Source organism: Hemiscyllium ocellatum, chromosome 39 (assembly GCF_020745735.1).
Source record: "Hemiscyllium ocellatum isolate sHemOce1 chromosome 39, sHemOce1.pat.X.cur, whole genome shotgun sequence".
In the NCBI taxonomy this organism is placed as follows: Eukaryota; Metazoa; Chordata; class Chondrichthyes; order Orectolobiformes; family Hemiscylliidae; genus Hemiscyllium; species Hemiscyllium ocellatum.
Window position 1 is genome coordinate 17,872,422 of NC_083439.1, and position 17,074 is coordinate 17,889,495.

General features: G+C 39.3%; 1 protein-coding gene across 1 annotated transcript; it reads left to right on the forward strand.

Moving 5' to 3' along the window:
- Positions 1–619: 619 nt before the first annotated feature.
- leo1 (LEO1 homolog, Paf1/RNA polymerase II complex component) lies at positions 620–17,022 on the forward strand. Its single transcript, XM_060852783.1, has 12 exons — positions 620–714; positions 2,691–3,458; positions 4,812–4,913; positions 5,044–5,135; positions 6,301–6,446; positions 8,312–8,396; positions 8,562–8,656; positions 10,430–10,564; positions 11,692–11,827; positions 12,013–12,199; positions 15,040–15,137; positions 16,766–17,022. The coding sequence occupies exons 1-12, from the start codon at positions 657–659 to the stop codon at positions 16,868–16,870; spliced, it is 2,007 nt and encodes a 668-aa protein (XP_060708766.1). The 5' UTR covers positions 620–656; the 3' UTR covers positions 16,871–17,022.
- Positions 17,023–17,074: the final 52 nt, after the last annotated feature.

Here is a 17,074-nt window from a genome sequence, read left to right on the forward strand (position 1 = left end):
CTGCAGTGTCCCTTGTGGCTGGGAGGGAAAATTTGCCTGCAGCCCCCACGCCCTGATGGCTGGGAGGGAAATCTGCCTGCAACGCCGCCCGGCGGCTGGGAGGAGAAACTGCCTACTGTGCCCCCGGCTGCTGGGAGGAGAATCTCCCTGCAGCGCCACCCGGTGACTGGGAGGAGAATCTTCCTGCAACGCCACCCGGTGACTGGGAGGAGAATCTTCCTGCAACGCCACCCGGCGGCTGGGAGAGGAAATCTCCCTGCAGCGTCACCCAGTGGCTGGGAGGAGAATCTTCCTGCAGCGCCACCCGGCGGCTGGGAGGAGAATCTTCCTGCAGCGTCACCCGGCGGCTGGGAGGAGAATCTTCCTGCAGCGCCACCCGGTGGCTGGGAGGAGAATCTTCCTGCAGCGCCACCCGGCGGCTGGGAGGAGAATCTTCCTGCAGCGCCACCCGGCGGCTGGGAGGAGAATCTGTCTGCAGCTCCACCCGGCGGCTGGGAGGAGAATCTGTCTGCAGCTCCACCCGGCGGCTGGGGAGGTTTCCCGAACCACTTCTCCTTCCTGCGCGCAGGTTGGCTCACTCACGCGTTGCCCCGCGACGGGATGTCGTAAAGTGTTGCCGCCATTTGTGACAGCCGCTGTCTTTGCGACTCGGCAAGATGGCGGACATGTCGGATCTGTTTGGGAGTGATGCGGAGAGTGAGGCCGATCAGAAAGGTAACAGCAACCCGGGGGGGGGGGTGTGAGCAGCCCCGACCTGGAGAGGTTTATATTCCTCTGGTTCCTGATGGAGACATGTGGAGCCCAGTTTGTTGTCTCTTTGCTGATTGGGGCCCTGTTTGGAGCTGAATCTCAGCAGGAACCTGGGACCATTAGCCCAGAGTCTCCCTCTCACTGAAGTGACTCAACCTGATCCGATCTCAGCTGTCAACAGAATCAAAAAGAGCGACTAAAGTTGGAGTTTTATCATTAACCCGTGGTCCAGCTGCTGCCCATCTCCATCTGGACACATCTAATTCCCATCTGGATGGGGTTTGCAGGCAGCAGGGCCGGCCATCAGTTGTAAGGCGAACACACACAATGTATCTGTACAATCCCTGCAATGTGGATGCAGGTCATTCAGCCCATCGAGTCCACACCACCCAGGCCCACCCCCCCCCTCCACACTCTATACCCCCCCGCCCACACTCTGCCTCCCTCTACCCCTGTAACTCTGCATGTCCCATGGCCTGTCCACCTAATCAGCTCATCACTGGACTCAGAGGAAACACAGACACGGGGAGAATGTGCAAACTCCACACAGACACCCTGAGGCTGGAATCGAACCCAGGGTCCCTGGTGCTGTGAGGCAGCAGCGCTAGCCACTGAGCCACCGTGCTGTCCCTTGATTTGTGTTAAAGATCTGTAACAAAAGTAGCTCTGTGTTCGTCACACATTTTACGAAAGGACAGTCTTTTCTATTCTGCAAGCTATTCATTAAATGTGGGCTAACATACAGATTTGGACCGTGCATTCCTGGATTTTGTAATATTTTTATGGTGAAGTGTGAAAAGCCATTCTCTCTCTCCCCCCCCCCCCCCCCCCCAACTCATCCAATTTTCCTGTTAAATTGAGAGCAGAAGAACTGAGTGAGAATTAAAAGGTGACATGGGCACAGCTGCCAACTAATTGTAGTAATGGGCTGACTACCTAGAGAAAAAGTGAGGACCTCATGAAGGACTTATGCTCGAAATTTTGACTCTCCTGTTCCTTGGATGCTGCCTGACTTGCTGTGCTTTTCCAGTGCCACACTTTTCGACTCTGACTTCCTAGGGACCATATTTTCAAATCTTACTATCATTCCAAAACTGAATTCAACTAATTTGAATGTTTTCAAGCTGGTAGCAGGCAAACCTGCGATAAATGCTGCTGTATTGATAAAATCAAACCAGTTCACTGATATTTTCCAGTAATATCTTGTGCTTGAATTCAACTATATGGTTTTTTTAAGGCTAATAGGATGGTATTGTGGCATAGCAGTAGTGTCTTTACCTCTGAGCCAGGAGGTCTGGGTTCAAGGGTTTTCTAGGAGTCTTGCTGACACTGTGGCTTTTGTGCCAGCAGCCTTTTTGGAGAGACTTTCTCATCTTGTTTCAACATTCTTCATTGTTATAGTGTTAATCAGTTGATGTCTCTATTTTAGTCTTTTACTAGTATGGTGTGGTCCAACTCTTCTGAACATTTTCCCATTGCCAGTTGAGGATAAATGAATGGATGTAAAGGATTTAGTTTTGTTGTACATACTAACAAGTTACCTTTGGGGAAGGGGTAGTGTTGAAAATAATTCAGCCTATCTATTTTAAAGTATTTACACAGTGGGAGCACAGTTTCTTTATGTTGAGGATGTGGAAGGAGTTTGTGTGTTTTGTGAAATTTTTGGCTTGTACAATGGTGGAAATGCTTGTCATTCTTGTATGGTGCTTCTCCAGATGTGTTGAGGCTGTATTGTTTGTGATTTATGCTTCCAGGCTTTAAGAACATATGAAAGCAATGACAAGTCCTAGATAGCCTGTCCATTTGTTCTGCTGCTTCATAGTTTTACATGCAGTTTTATTGAAATACTAACATATTAATGTCACAATTTTTTTAAGGTGAGTATGGAACAAGAATGGACACTAAACTAGATTCATCACATTGATTTGTTTGTTTCACAGATTTTGACTCTGGATCTGCATCAGGCTCTGAGTCAGAGGTGGAACAAGCAGCATCAGAAAGCAATCCTTCAGGAAGTGAGAGCGAAAGGGATGATGGGAATGATGATGAAGATGGGAGAGAGAATGCAAAGCCGAGCAATAAAGAGTTATTTGGAGAGGACAGTGAAGATGAAGAGCAGTCAAGGCACAGTGGGAGCGATGACAGATCTGATAACCAGTCCATCGTTTCTGGGCGCTCCGATCAAGAGGATGTTCAGCATTCAGAGACAGAACAACAAAGTGGCTCTGAAGAACAACAGTTTGACAATGATGATGACGACAATCGTTCTGATGCGGGCAGCATGCATTCTGATGCAGGCAGTGTGGGTTCTGATGATGGCAGTGCACAATCTGATGCTGGCAGTGTGCACTCTGACGCTGCAAGTGCACACTCAGATGCTGGTAGTTCCTGTTCTGATGCTGGCAGTGTCCATTCGGATGCTGGTAGCGTGCAATCTGACGGCGGCAGTGTACGATCCCAGTCGGAAGCCGGCGTCGTTCACTCAGATGCTGGCAGCGCCCATTCCCGATCTGATGTTGCCAGTAATCATTCCCACTCCGATGCTGCCAGTAACCAATCAGATGCTGAGCTGTCTGGAAAGGAAGTGCATTCTGAGAATGAGAAATGGGAGAGGGAGTCCAGAAGTGACCAATCAGATGAAGAGGAAAAATCGCATCATTCGGATGAGGAACAGCACCTTTCAGATGATGAGCAGGAGCATAAATCAGGTAAATTAATTGGTGTAAATCGGGAATGAACTTGATGTACTGTAGGCCTGGGTCACTCAGGTATTCATTGGGCAGGTTTGTTGAACCATCGGTACCATCCAACTTAACCTGACCTTTCAGAGAGAACTTTGAGTCATGTTTGTTCGGCATATTGACAATCAACAGAAGCAACAGTTTTGTTGTGTGCTGCTTTCCACTTTCCATCTGTGGCCTCAGGTGATGTTCCACTTTTGCAAAAGAAGATTTGACACTTCCTAGGTTTTAGCCAAAACCAAACATATTACGTCATTACTCCCATTTGTAATTGTATGTTCTCAGAAACATTGAGTTTAAATTTCTTTCTGCCTTTTTAAGAGGATGTTGTATAGTGATAGTGCCATTTGACTTGTCATTCTAAATGCATCCGTCAGAGATTCCTGAGGATAAATAAAATAGCAAACTTGCATGTGGAAATCCAAAAGCCAGTACTTGTATTTAAAGGGAGGCAGTGGTGTAGTGATAATTACCCTGAATGAACAAGTTTAAAGCTTTCGGGCACAGGTTCTAATCATCTGTGGTGGCTGTGTTCTAAAATTCAATTAGTTAATGAAAAGCCAGACTCAGTAACAGTGACCATGAACCAATGTCAGTTGTCACAAACAAAAAGGCTATCTGGTTTTTTAATGTCCTTTGGGGAAGGAAATCTGCTGTCCGTACCTGGTCAGAGCGACATGTGACACCAGATTGATAGTATGTGGTTGACACATAAATGGCCCCTGAATTAACCTGGCATACTAATCAATCACATCAAACCATGAGAGAGAGTGCAAAAGGAGCAAAACTCGGACCATCCAGCGTCAGCTCAAACATTGGAAGTGAAACATCACAGTTACCTCTGTTGCCAAGCTATAAAGCATCCTGACTTGGAACTGTATCACCCGCCACTGTTGCTGGGTCAAAATTCTGAAACTCCCTTCTTAGCAGTGCTGTGAATGTACCTATAGTACTACCTCCTCAAGGTCACTTAGGGAATGGCAGTAAGTGGTGACCCAGCCAGTGATGATTGCATCACATGAAAGAATTTTAAAAAATTGAGATAATCTTAGTTTATTAGAATGCACCTAATGGAAAAATTCTGTATCTTTCATTCCAAATGGAACACTAGACACATTAATCAATTTTTAAATTTCAAAACTGTTCATCTCACGTTTTGGAAGAATCGCTCCGTGAATTTGATAGTGAGTGGTCCTGCTCTTGTTATTGCTTCTACATTGAACTTCCATGACAATATGAGGAAGATGAGCATCAATGTCAATAAGTTTCTAAATCAAATGCTTGTTTTTTTTTATATATTGTCCTCAATTCCCATTTCAGTTTCTGCAAGAGGCAGTGACAGTGAAGATGATGTCATTAGACAAAAGCCAAGGAAAGCAATTGCTTCAGATTCTGATTCTGACAGTGATGTAAAAGACAAAGGTATTGTTCTGTTTTAAAGATAATGTTCACAAATGGTCAGTACTTTAAGAACTAAATAATACTTGTATGTTGGTGTTATAAGCTAAAAACCATTGTGCAATATTTTCCTAAATATTCAACTGTACTGCAGATAAAATAGAAGGGGATGATCTCTTTGGAGGTGCAGATGATATTTCGTCTGACAGCGAAGGTGAAAAGCCTCCCACTCCAGGCCAACCAATTGTAAGTGTTTGTTAAACGTTTCCAGTAAGTCGGCTTTTCCATCACAGCCGCTGATGCAGAAACTAGAGAACTTTAAGTTGAAGTTCCTCAAATTTAATTCAAATGGTTTTCAAATTTTGAGTTTTAAAGTTAGGCTAAGCTATGTTGAAATCATGTTTCGAATCATGCAGAATATACAACACAAGCGAGCTATGTATTTAGTCTAATCAATACATGCACAATAAACCGCTCTATTCAAATTTCCTCACATCCTCCCTCATTTAAATCTATCATATTGCTCCGTATTGCCTTCTCCTATGTAAACAAATCTTGCTTTTCCTCAAATGCATCAACACTGTTCATCTCAGCTACTGCCTGTTGTAGTAAGCTTCACATTGCCTGCACTCCAGAGTAAAGACCTTTCCTCTGAATTTCCAAATTGATTTTTTTGGTGACTGTTTTAGAATTATGGTCTCTGGTTTCGCCGTTCTCCACAAGTGGAAACATTCTGTGCCTACTTTGATTAAAACTTTCTGTGACTTTAAAATGAAATGCATAACTGCATTGAAGGAGAACTGGTTGGGGGATTGCATAGAAAGGAAAGTAAGCAAGATATTGGTAGGCCAGATTATTTATACAGGAATTAGTAGATTTCCTTCCCGAAAGGATATCAGTGAACTAGGAGTGTTTCATGGCCACAGTTGCTGATACTACATTTTATTTTCCAGAACGTAAACAACAAATAATTAAATTTAAATTCCTTGGAACAAAATGAATTCATTCCTTTGGATCGTTAGTTCACGATTATGGATTACTAGTCCAGTAATGTAACCACTGTGCTACCTTTATTAACACTTCATGAGGCTGTGGGATAAACACTCCTTCAATAGCCATGACTACTTTCATGCCAGATAATAGGATAAGTCTGTCCCTTACAGCATCAGATGTTTATGGAGTTCCAGAAGCAGTTGATAAGGGGTTGGGCCACTCACGTGTCACCGATAGAATATTTGGCTGACCGTCTGCCCAGAATTTCTGGCCTCCCCTTTCTTGGACCTTATGAAATGGAGTTTAAGTCCTGCATTCATCTGACATGGGGCAAACAGTATAACTACTAAACCAAGGGTCTGATCAATATTTTGTTTGCTTCTACTTTTACCACTTAATGATTTACTTTTTACTTTAGGATGAGTATGGCATGGATCAGGAACATCAAGAAGAAGAACCAATCCCAGAAACACGGATAGAAGTAGAGATTCCAAAAGTGAACACCGATTTAGGAAATGACCTGTATTTTGTTAAACTGCCTAACTTTCTTAGTGTGGAGCCCAGGTACTTCAGACCCATATGTTGACAACGTCTTGAATATTAGTATGATTGTACAGGCCACCTTGATTAATCCACAGCAGAGATACAAAGAACTGTTTGCCCCCTCTCAGCACATCCATAAATGCATTGTTCAGGAGCTTGCTTGCCCCACTAGTCTATTCAGAAATCTACTCGACCTGTTGTGTAAAGAAGGACTTGTGTCTTAGTTGCCTCCTTGTAAGTGCAAAATCCCAAATATCTTCACTTTATTTATTCTGTCCTTTGATGATTTGGATCAGTCTTCCAGCTGTTCTTTTCATTTGGCACCAGGCTTGATTGGCAAGCAAAACTGTCAGAGAGACATGGTCCATAAGAGCAGGGTTTGTCCAGTTAGCCCCTCAAATCCCTCTTGTGCCAATCATTGAGATCATGGCCAATCTTCAGCCTATCTTCTTCTGTCAGATTTGCCCCATATCCCTTAATACATTGGTAATATACAACTAACCTAATCTTAGATTTGAAATAAACTGTTGATCTAGCACCAGTTTCCTTTCGCAGAAGTGCATTTCAATCTTGTACTACTCTTTTATATGTATAAGTGTTTTTTAGTTTATCTCCTGAAAGGTATTTTTAATAGCTATACTATCTACTCCCAGACACCCTCCCCAACATAAGAATACATTTTCTCTATGTGCCACTCTGCTCCCCTTAATAACTTGAAAACTTTGACCAGATCACCATTTAATCTTCTTACTTTCAGGTAATAAACTCTAATTTTTATAGTCTCTTCTTGAGAGACTATAAAAATCAGGTTAATGCCATAAAAAGAAACTGTGCTGCATTTCATTCTAGGCCAAGATATCTTTTTCCTGTTGAGCTGCCCAGAACTGCTCATCATTCGCCAGCTGTGGTTTCACCATGGATTCATATAGCAGTGGCATAACATTTACCCCCGTGGTTATTTTAGTATCATTATGTTGCTCCATTTTAATTCTGTGTACACCAATCTTCCAAAGCTTTTTGGTCCTAGTCTTGAGCATTTAGAAAGTACTCTGTAAATGGATGATCTCCCTTTTGCCCACATTAAAACCCATGGCCCATTCACTTAATCACAAGTAGTTTTTTATAATTTCCATACAGTGCTAGCTTTCTTTGTGTCACTAGATTTGAATCCTTCCTTTTTTATCACCCAGTTTGAGTCTCTGACCATCATCCTTATGTAAAGCAGTGCCAGAAAAGTACAAAGTGTGGTCCTACTCCCTCTAGCTTGCATTCTGCTGATTTGGCCGTTGAATCAGGAGATTAAACTCCTACTCCAAAGACTTAAGTGCATAATCCAGACCCTTAAAGTCCTAGTTTTGGACCAATTTTTCTCTGTCACAGACTGAAGATAAAATTCACTCATATTATGATTGCTGATACCTATGGGCACCTTCACTTCAACTAATGAATTAATTCTCTTATCAAGGTACAGGTATAGCTGGTGAGACAAGTAAAGTATGCGATCAAACATTTCCTTTGTTAAGTTACATTGATTAATGGCAGGTATACTTTGGTCATTTTTAAAAAAAAATTATATATGCCACAAAACTGTTTTTGTGTAAATGTTAAAACTTAGTTCTCATCTTGTTGACTAGCTGTTAAACTATTAACATTTTGGTTTGCTGTGCTGTCCAACTGTTAGCTGAAATCATTAGCTTCTGGTGTATTCTACATCATTACCTGGGCTAGGCAGACTAGCTTGGTAGGTTTGTGACATCTTTTCTAAATTTGTATAGAATACACCAGGAGTATTCATAGCAATCTTGTTTGAAATAATATTATAGTAGTCATGGCCACTTGTAGTCAGTTTTCAAATTATAAACTTTTTGTATGGGTTTCTCTTTTAGACCATTCGATCCCCAGTACTATGAAGATGAATTTGAAGATGAGGAAATGTTGGATGAAGAAGGAAGAACCAGGCTTAAACTAAAGGTAGTATCTACTCCATAGGATGACTATTAAACTCAACTGAAAACTAAGGTCTTGTTGCATGTCCTTTGTTTCGAACGATGGCAGAAGTTGTTATTATGCTTTCTCAATAAGATAGTACCATGGACATTGACATCTTCAAAGTGAACTTTTACTCTCTGGTCTTAGGTTGAAAACACAATTCGCTGGCGAGTACGCAAAGATGAAGACGGAAATGAAACTCGCGAAAGTAATGCTCGAATAGTAAAATGGTCAGATGGAAGGTTGGTAATATTTGTTATAAATAAAATGTGAATGACCAAGATTATAGAAGCTGAATGACAAGTTTCTAATGCATTTTACATTTTAATATATTCTGATTTGTCATGAGGACCTTGATTTAGGTTTGCTTACAATTTGTTGCATATCCATGAGAAATCACCAGCATTGATGGCCATGATCCTAGCAATGTAGAAGGAATGCTACTTTAAAAGTCCATATAAATGTGGGCGTTCATGTGTGTATACAAAAATGCGTTTGTGGTAAAGAATGAGTGACAAAGAGACAAGTATTTTGAATGTCTGCTGTTGACATTGTGTCTGCCATCAATAGAGACAATTATGCTATGGAGCCTCTTAAAAAAGAATGCACTTACAGAAAATGTGAACCTGATGGGGCAGGAATACTACACCCGCCAGATATAGGTGTTTACTTTTGAGAGCCCCAGTTTATACTACTTATTTTCAGAGCTCTGAAATCATGTGGGGTCAACATAAGAACCTAAAAGCATGTACAGAACTCTGCTCATCAGTTAGCACGTGTTGTAAAGTTAAGAAACAGGCATTGAAAAGAAAAGACTATTCCAGTCATACAAACTAAGTTGTGGTCAAGGTGATCACTAGGGCTTTTTATATTCATTTATATTTAAGGATTTGGCTTTACTTTAATTGCAGACATATGCTATCTTATGTGTTGTTTCTGAAACTGCCTCTCATAACTATTAAACATAAATCCATTACTAAATTTGACAAAGTACCAAGCAATTTTTAAGATTATCTTGAAGCAGTAATATTATCATGCAAATTTAATTACTTTTCAGTTACCATGAGCTTATTTTGAGGTCCTAACAGAACTGCTTTGTGAGTGTATTCTTCCCACTTAAGAATTTTGACACAAGAGCAGCATTGCTGTCTGAATATCATAATAATAAATTCAGTTAGGAATACATGAACAAGAGTAGACCTGCTTCACCATTAAAGAGACCATGGTAGATCTGAATCTCTAGCTTCAATGATCTTCCCATTTTTTGTGCTTATTGTACAAATATTTATTAATCTCCAATTTCACACTACTAATTGAGCTGACATTGTCTGTTGTGGGAGGGAGTTCCATAATTTATCACCCTGTGCATTCCTTGGGGGAAGACCATTCCAAAATATTGTGGTTAAGTGTATCTTGTGGTTCAGCCAGTTGATTCACTGAAATGTTGTACTGTACATTGGGGTTTTGGGGGAGTCTGAAGATGAGTTGGGGATGAGAAGGAATTCCCAATTCTAATTCCTTTGCTGGAGAATGCACTTCGATCAGTGAGCAGGCAGCTATGTTAAATGGAATTCAGCTCATTCAGCCACTTTGCCGTACTGAGTTCTCATGTTTATTACAGAGTAGTATTGATGGATTTTGTTCTCATTATTTTGATCATGTAATGATGTGCAGTGTGCTGGAACCTAATTGAAAGGTGGCATAGAAACAACTGTTTTGAAACACCGGCAAGATTTTTGTTATTGTTTTGTTGAGCCTGAATTGCGTAGATATCTGATATAGGCAAGTTCTTAAAACAAGTTGGTTCAAGGTTATTAGGAACCACGACATAGTGTAAATAAGTAGTCTGCCTCAATTGCCTGAATAAAAGTTTTGAACTCATAACGGACTCCTTAAAGAATTCTTGTGATGAAGTTCAATGACCTGTGAGCTTCTGAATTTCGTTTAAAGACACAGAAGTCAACATGTTTTTGCAGTTGACATGCAAATAATGATAGTTTCTTTTATTACTGTAGTATGTCCTTGCATCTTGGAAATGAAGTTTTTGATGTCTACAAAGCTCCACTTCAAGGGGATCATAACCATCTATTTATTCGGCAGGGAACTGGTTTGCAAGGTCAGGCAGTCTTCAAAACCAAACTTACTTTCAGGTACGTTGAACCCTCAGGAATTGAAAACACAGGTCTGATGTTTAATAAACAGTAGTGAAAACATGTGTGACACACCAGGCCTTTCTCAAAAGGATGCTTATGTTTGGTAGTAATATTTGTGACTATAAACCTATTTTTGAAAAAATGCTACTCTTGCAGTGGAAGCTTATGAAAAGCTTTATGGAAATGGCCTGAAACGCTGTCAGTTCTAGTTCTCAAATCTAAGCTGATTCAATGCCAGTGTTACTTTTTATGGTAAACTGTGCAAATTCAAGAAAGCAAATGTTTCCTTCATGGGGCCTATTAAAGAAATTGAGTCAACGATTTTGTTTATCAAAAATAATATTTCTGTAGTATCACAAAAGTTGTGACCTTAGTCATGAGCCAGGTTTGAAGTGCAGAGGAAGTTGCTGAAGGTCTTCTGTATGTGCTCAAGTGCCCTCTTCTGCTATGTGACCTTTAACTAGTATTGGCAGGCTCTTTGACTGACCATTGGATCCCAGCTGATCCTTTTCTCACCTAAAAATAGGGTGAATAATCAGTCTTCTTTTTTCCCCAGAGTGGAAATGTCAAATAGTAGGGTGTGTAGGTTTAATATGAGAGGGGGAAAGTTAAAAAGAGATGTGCAGGGCAGATTTTGTACACAGCGGGTAGTAGATGCCTGGAATATGCTGCCAGGGGAGATGGTAGAAGGAGACATGATGGCAACATTTAAGAAGCATTTAGAAAGACACATGAACAAGCATTTAGACAGATATGTGAATAGCCAGGGGATAGAGGAATATGGACTATGTGCAGGAAAATTGGATTACTTAGAATGATGTCATAGTTGGTACAGACAGGTGAACAAAAAAAAGCCTGTCCTATGTTCCAAATTAAATGCACTTTACAGATGATAGCCAGTGGATTATATTTCTTAGTAAATGGTTATTTTTCTCTCTTTGAAGCCAACTGTGATACCCTAATTCTGTCTTATCTAAAATCAGTGGCGCTCTGAGTTTGCATCATGCTGCATGGCATATTTTTATTGAAGACTTAAAAAAATAAAGGCAATAGTTTTTATGATAAATATGTCCTTTTTACAAAAGATGTTCGGACTAAATCATCTTTATCTGAATGTATCACAGGCCTCACTCTACGGACAGTGCAACTCACAGGAAGATGACCCTGTCTCTTGCAGATAGGTGTTCAAAAACACAAAAGATTCGAATCCTTCCCATGGCTGGTAGAGATCCAGAATCCCAGCGTTCTGAAATGATAAAGGTAGATGAATCTTAGTGAGAACTATTGGAAGATATTGAAATGGAGGTACACTGTCTTAAAAGCATTTACATATATGGAACAATAGTTAGTTTTCAATGGAGTAAATTTCTGCATGTGCATTTGTGACTACTCAGAATCACTTTGAAGTGAGGTAGAAACATAAAAGCAGATTTTGATCTTGACAGAAAGAGGAGGAGCGTCTAAAAGCTTCTATTCGAAGAGAGTCTCAGCAGCGCAGAATGAGAGAAAAGCAGAGTCAGAGAGGCCTTAGCTCCTCTTACCTGGAACCTGATCGGTATGATGAGGAGGAAGAAGGTGATGAGACCATCAGCCTTGCAGCCATCAAGAACAAATACAAGGGAGGGGTTAGAGGTAAGGAACATGATCGAGATCTTTGTGTACAGATCAGTTTGTTCTCACAGAACAATAAAACATCGTTCAGTTACGAAATTTCCTTTCATATCGCCACTGTGATTCTTTTCTGCTGCAAAAACAGTAATTTTGTGAATGTTATTTTGTTTTAATTTTTTTACTTGAAGTATTACACCAGCTTGTATGAATAGTTAGTCAGTGTGTCCAAGTGGAATTGTAGATGATGCAAATCCTATCTTAATTTATGAGTCTTGAACCCCCAATTACAAATGTGAAATAAATCTACATTATTTTTAAATACCCTGTAATACTTTCACCGCTAAAGTTAATAAATGTGTAAAAGTGTAAAAAAAATTGTTTCAAATGAAACAGCAAAAAGAAATTGCAGGAGCGCGTGGCTAATTTAGTTTCATTCACGTCAGCAATTGTGGGATGAAAGGAAATGTTCAGCCATTTTAAAAGCAGGATTCCTACTCCCACTTTCCATGCTTAGCTTACTGAGAGGCTTTTTTGTTTTGGCGTTAGTGTCATTTTGATAAAAATAGCAGACAAGGATATGTAACTAAATTAAGTCATTTCAGTGATTTGACATTGACTACTGCTGAAAAGCTGAATGTAACAATTCTGATATTTCTGAAAGGTTTGCATTAAAAGTTTCCAATGAGCTTGTGGCAACAGGCTGAAAATTACAATGCAGCAATTAGTAACTTCTTCTGCCCCCCCATCCCAGCTCTGTGTGTGATTTTAGGACAAGCCACAATTGAATTCTCATGCCCTATATAGTTCCCTGCTGCAATTTTGCTTTTCCACTATCTTGAGTGCTTATGACCCAATGAAATAGAGTATTGATTGGTAAAGTCAGTATCTTTTAAAGGGATTGCTGCAGGCTGGGCAGAAAAGTAATGAAATAAAAATATTTCCTGCCACTCATTTTGTGAAGCCAGGAGGAAGCATGAACGGTCATCCAGCACCTCCCACCCAAAAAAACCTTCCCACTTGCAGCTAGTGACTGTCTGTCAGTGCTGTGGTGGCTCACAATGTTATTTAAATGAGGCATGACCATGAAAACAGTTCAAATCTCCTTCACATCATTAAGCAAATATAGCAAACATTGTGCACACCATCTTCCTCATAATTTGCATGATAATGATGTTTTAATTGAAAATTAATCCATTCCTTGCCAATAATTCTGCTTATACTTGTGTAATAATGTCTTACGATAGAAGATTAAATGTTGCAAGAACATGATAAAAGTAATCATTTTTATCGATACTTCAAAATACAAGTTCTAAGAAACTTGTGTGCTGAAATGATGTTGTATCAGGATGTGAGCATTTCAAGCATTCATGTCTAATTTCTTTGTACACAACTTAACCTTAGTCTACTAATAATCAGCAGTGCAATATTACCATGTCAGTAACTAGATGGATTATTAATGGGAGCATATTGAATATATCAGATCAGATCAGATCACGTTCACATTCAGTTCACATATACACATTTCATTAATTGTAAGGTTGCCTTAGATCTGCACAGTAAACCAGTAAATTTGTCTTTATAAAGTTGTCGGATGTTATGTGTACTGTGTACTGTGCCTTTGAGAGTGAATGCTGTTCTGAACTGAGAGTTTACAAGCCTCTATGTATATGACGAGATGGCAGTCGCAGACTGTACTGGAAAATTGAAAATATGTAACATTTGACTGTGAAATGGATACCTGAGGTTTTGTTGCTATTTTGACAACAATTCAAATTTAACCAATCAGTTTAAATTATGCTTCAGGATACAAAAACTCAATCGAGTTTGAATTTATTGTTTTACCAACATCGAACCAATGAGACGATCCGATGTTGAGAGTATAAAAATGCAGGCATTTTGAAAATTGCAGAGAGAGCATTGCCATCGAGAGAGATCCAAGAAATTAGGAAACACTGTCTATCAAAGGGACCTTTTCATATGAAACATACTCGCAGTAAAAAGAAAGAAGATGACCAGGGAATTCAGCAGCTGGAAGATTAAAGTCCCAGAAGAAGACAGCTGTTGTGTGGTTTTAAAATTAAGTTGATGTAATTTTAATAAATGTCTTATTGGAACAGCATATTGTTAGAGAAGTAGAGGCAGGTAATAAGCAGATATGAGAAAGGAGGGCTTAGAGTTTTGAATAATTGTTTTTTTAATGTTCACTTTTAGAGTTAAAAAACATTGATATTATTTTCTTTAAGCCAGTGGAATTTGGGAATTTTCTGTAACTCATATTTTAACAGATTATGTGGTAAAGCGAGCTTTTCTGGGTGTTTGGTTTAATTAACAGAAGGGTTCACCTCTTTGTCGTAACAGATGCAAGTAAGATCATCATTGATTTAAGTCATGACCAGCTTCATAGAGTGCATGGCTAAGAAATGCGCTTGGAGAGGTATGGCTATATGAAAGGTGAAGGAGAATGGAATAAACCAGGTCACAGAAATTGACAAAGAGGAAAAGAAAATAAGAACATATTCAATTATCAGACTAGAAGCAGAGAGCTAGGTGTGACATGGTTGGGTTGTAGGCTATCAGTTGATTTGGAAAAAGTTAAGAGCTGGACCTTTTTTTGACAAGGGATTTGCCTTCAGATAATCATGGAATGGAAAAGTTTCTCAGTAAGTGAAAAGGTGAAGTGCCAATTTGAAGTCAGTGACAGTAAAGACTAATTTGGGAGCCAGTGGAGGAGGAAAGAACCAGATGAAAGCAATGAATCGTATGTGGGAAGACTGGAGTTTGAAGCAAAAAAAAATGTAGTTTCATTCAGAGGAAGGTGTCATGAGAATCTGGTTTAATTTGCATAATTTTATATCTTTCAGAGGAGCGTGCTCGGATTTATTCCTCAGACAGTGATGAGGGATCAGATGATGACAAAACCCAGAGGCTCCTAAAAGCCAAGAAACTTGATAGCGATGAGGTTTGTACTGTAAAATTGTATGTAAAATGCAAATAGAAATTTTCAATAATGTGAGAAGCATGATGCCCATCTCTGTGCCACCAACTGATTTTTGTCCAAAAATACTGCCCAAACGTTTGAGGCCAATCTTATTTTTAAAACAAAAACAGAAATTGCTGGAAAAAAACTCAGCATGTCTGGCAGCATCTGTGGAGAGAAAGCAGAATTAACATTGTGGGTCCAGTGACCCTTTCTGATTTCCAGCATCCGCAGTTCTTTTGGTTTTTTTTGTTATATTTTTACATTTAGGTTGTTCAGGTTTCTGTGGATGGTCAGTAGACGAATTTCTATCAAGCCAAAATGGATAAACTGTCTGAAAATTTGTAAACCCGGTTTTGAATTTGATATATAACTTTTATGAGAATATCTTTTATAAATTGTTATATATCAATATATACATTGACCATTGATGCCGCAGAGTATTATCTTACTAGAAAATTGTCAATATAATTATAAATTCAGGCATGTGTATGAGAGTTTATCCCTTCGTTGAAAAAAATTGAATTTTAATAGTCTGTTAGATGTTTACTGACTGGATTGGTGAACCTTTTGACTGTCTTTCAAATGAGTTAAATTTGAGGTTTGAGAATCCTTGGTAGTTTGCTATATTATGTGATCAATGCTTTTTTCATAAATTTGGGTGTTAACAATTCTATTTTGAGTTGGGGAAGAGAGGAAATTGACCAAGAACTGACATTTTCTTTGAGAACCTGTTTCCCCCCTACTTGCATAATCTATGATTTTAGTTTTGGATGAGTGGTTGGCGCAAATGCTCTACCTTTATAGCCATAGAACAGAAGCATGAAGGTGGGAAGACGGTGAGGGGGAACCACATAGAATACAATTGTATAAACCAACAATGTGTAAACCTTGTAAATTTTGACTTTGAAAGAAGCATCAATGGGTTATGATGGCTTTTAACTTATGCAAAATAATGAACCTGATTTATTCAGGAAGTTGGATTTTTTAAAATGTATTCTGTTAAATTTCAAGAGATTTTAAGTTATTTTATGAAATAGATTTTAGCTCTATTTAATATTTTTTTAAAAAATTCAAACTCTCTTACTTGGTAGCTGTCATCATTTGTGTTGTCACACTTTGGAAGGCAGTTGAAACTAGCAGGAATTGCTTGGGTACCATCCAAGTTTCTCAAGTCTTCAGGATTTCCTAATGAGGCAGTAAGCAGCACTTGTACTAATAACTTAACACATTGGAAAGCCAACAATGGCAGATCCCAGGTGGAGCTGCAATGTTCAGGCTTAACCCATATTTTCTATTGTAAGGACTCTGTGTCTTCTCCCAACATAAAGTTGCAAGGTTTTGTGAAATCAAACCTACAGCTCAGTGAGCAAACCTACACCCCATAAAGTTGTTTGATCAAATGTTTGGCTATAGAAACGATCTGTTTGTTGGTTCTTTTCATTAGGTAATTCACTGATGTGCATCATTAACTCAGAAAATTCTTTACAAAATCAAGTTATGTTTGCATGTATAAACTTGAAGGATATTTATTCTATGTATTTTCTCTATCCATACTATTACCCCATCTCTCTCTCTCTCTCTCTCTCTCCACCCTTTCCCTTGTTTAGGAAACTGATCATTCTGGAAAGAGAAAAGCAGAGAATGATGATAAAGGTACCAGCAAAAAGGCGAAGAAGTATGTGATTAGTGATGATGAGGAAGATGATGTGTAAGCTATTCTAAGTGGTTTAGATAGCTTGTATCATTAGGTTGTACAGTTATTTTGTAAGTAACTATGTTGTCTGATTTTTGAAAGATTTTGGTAATCATTTGTACCTTGATGGTCAATGTACCAATTTTCAAAAATAAAAGATTTTTATAAAAAGTTGGGTTTTCAATTGTTTATCTTTGAGCTGTTAAATAATTCATCATGACAA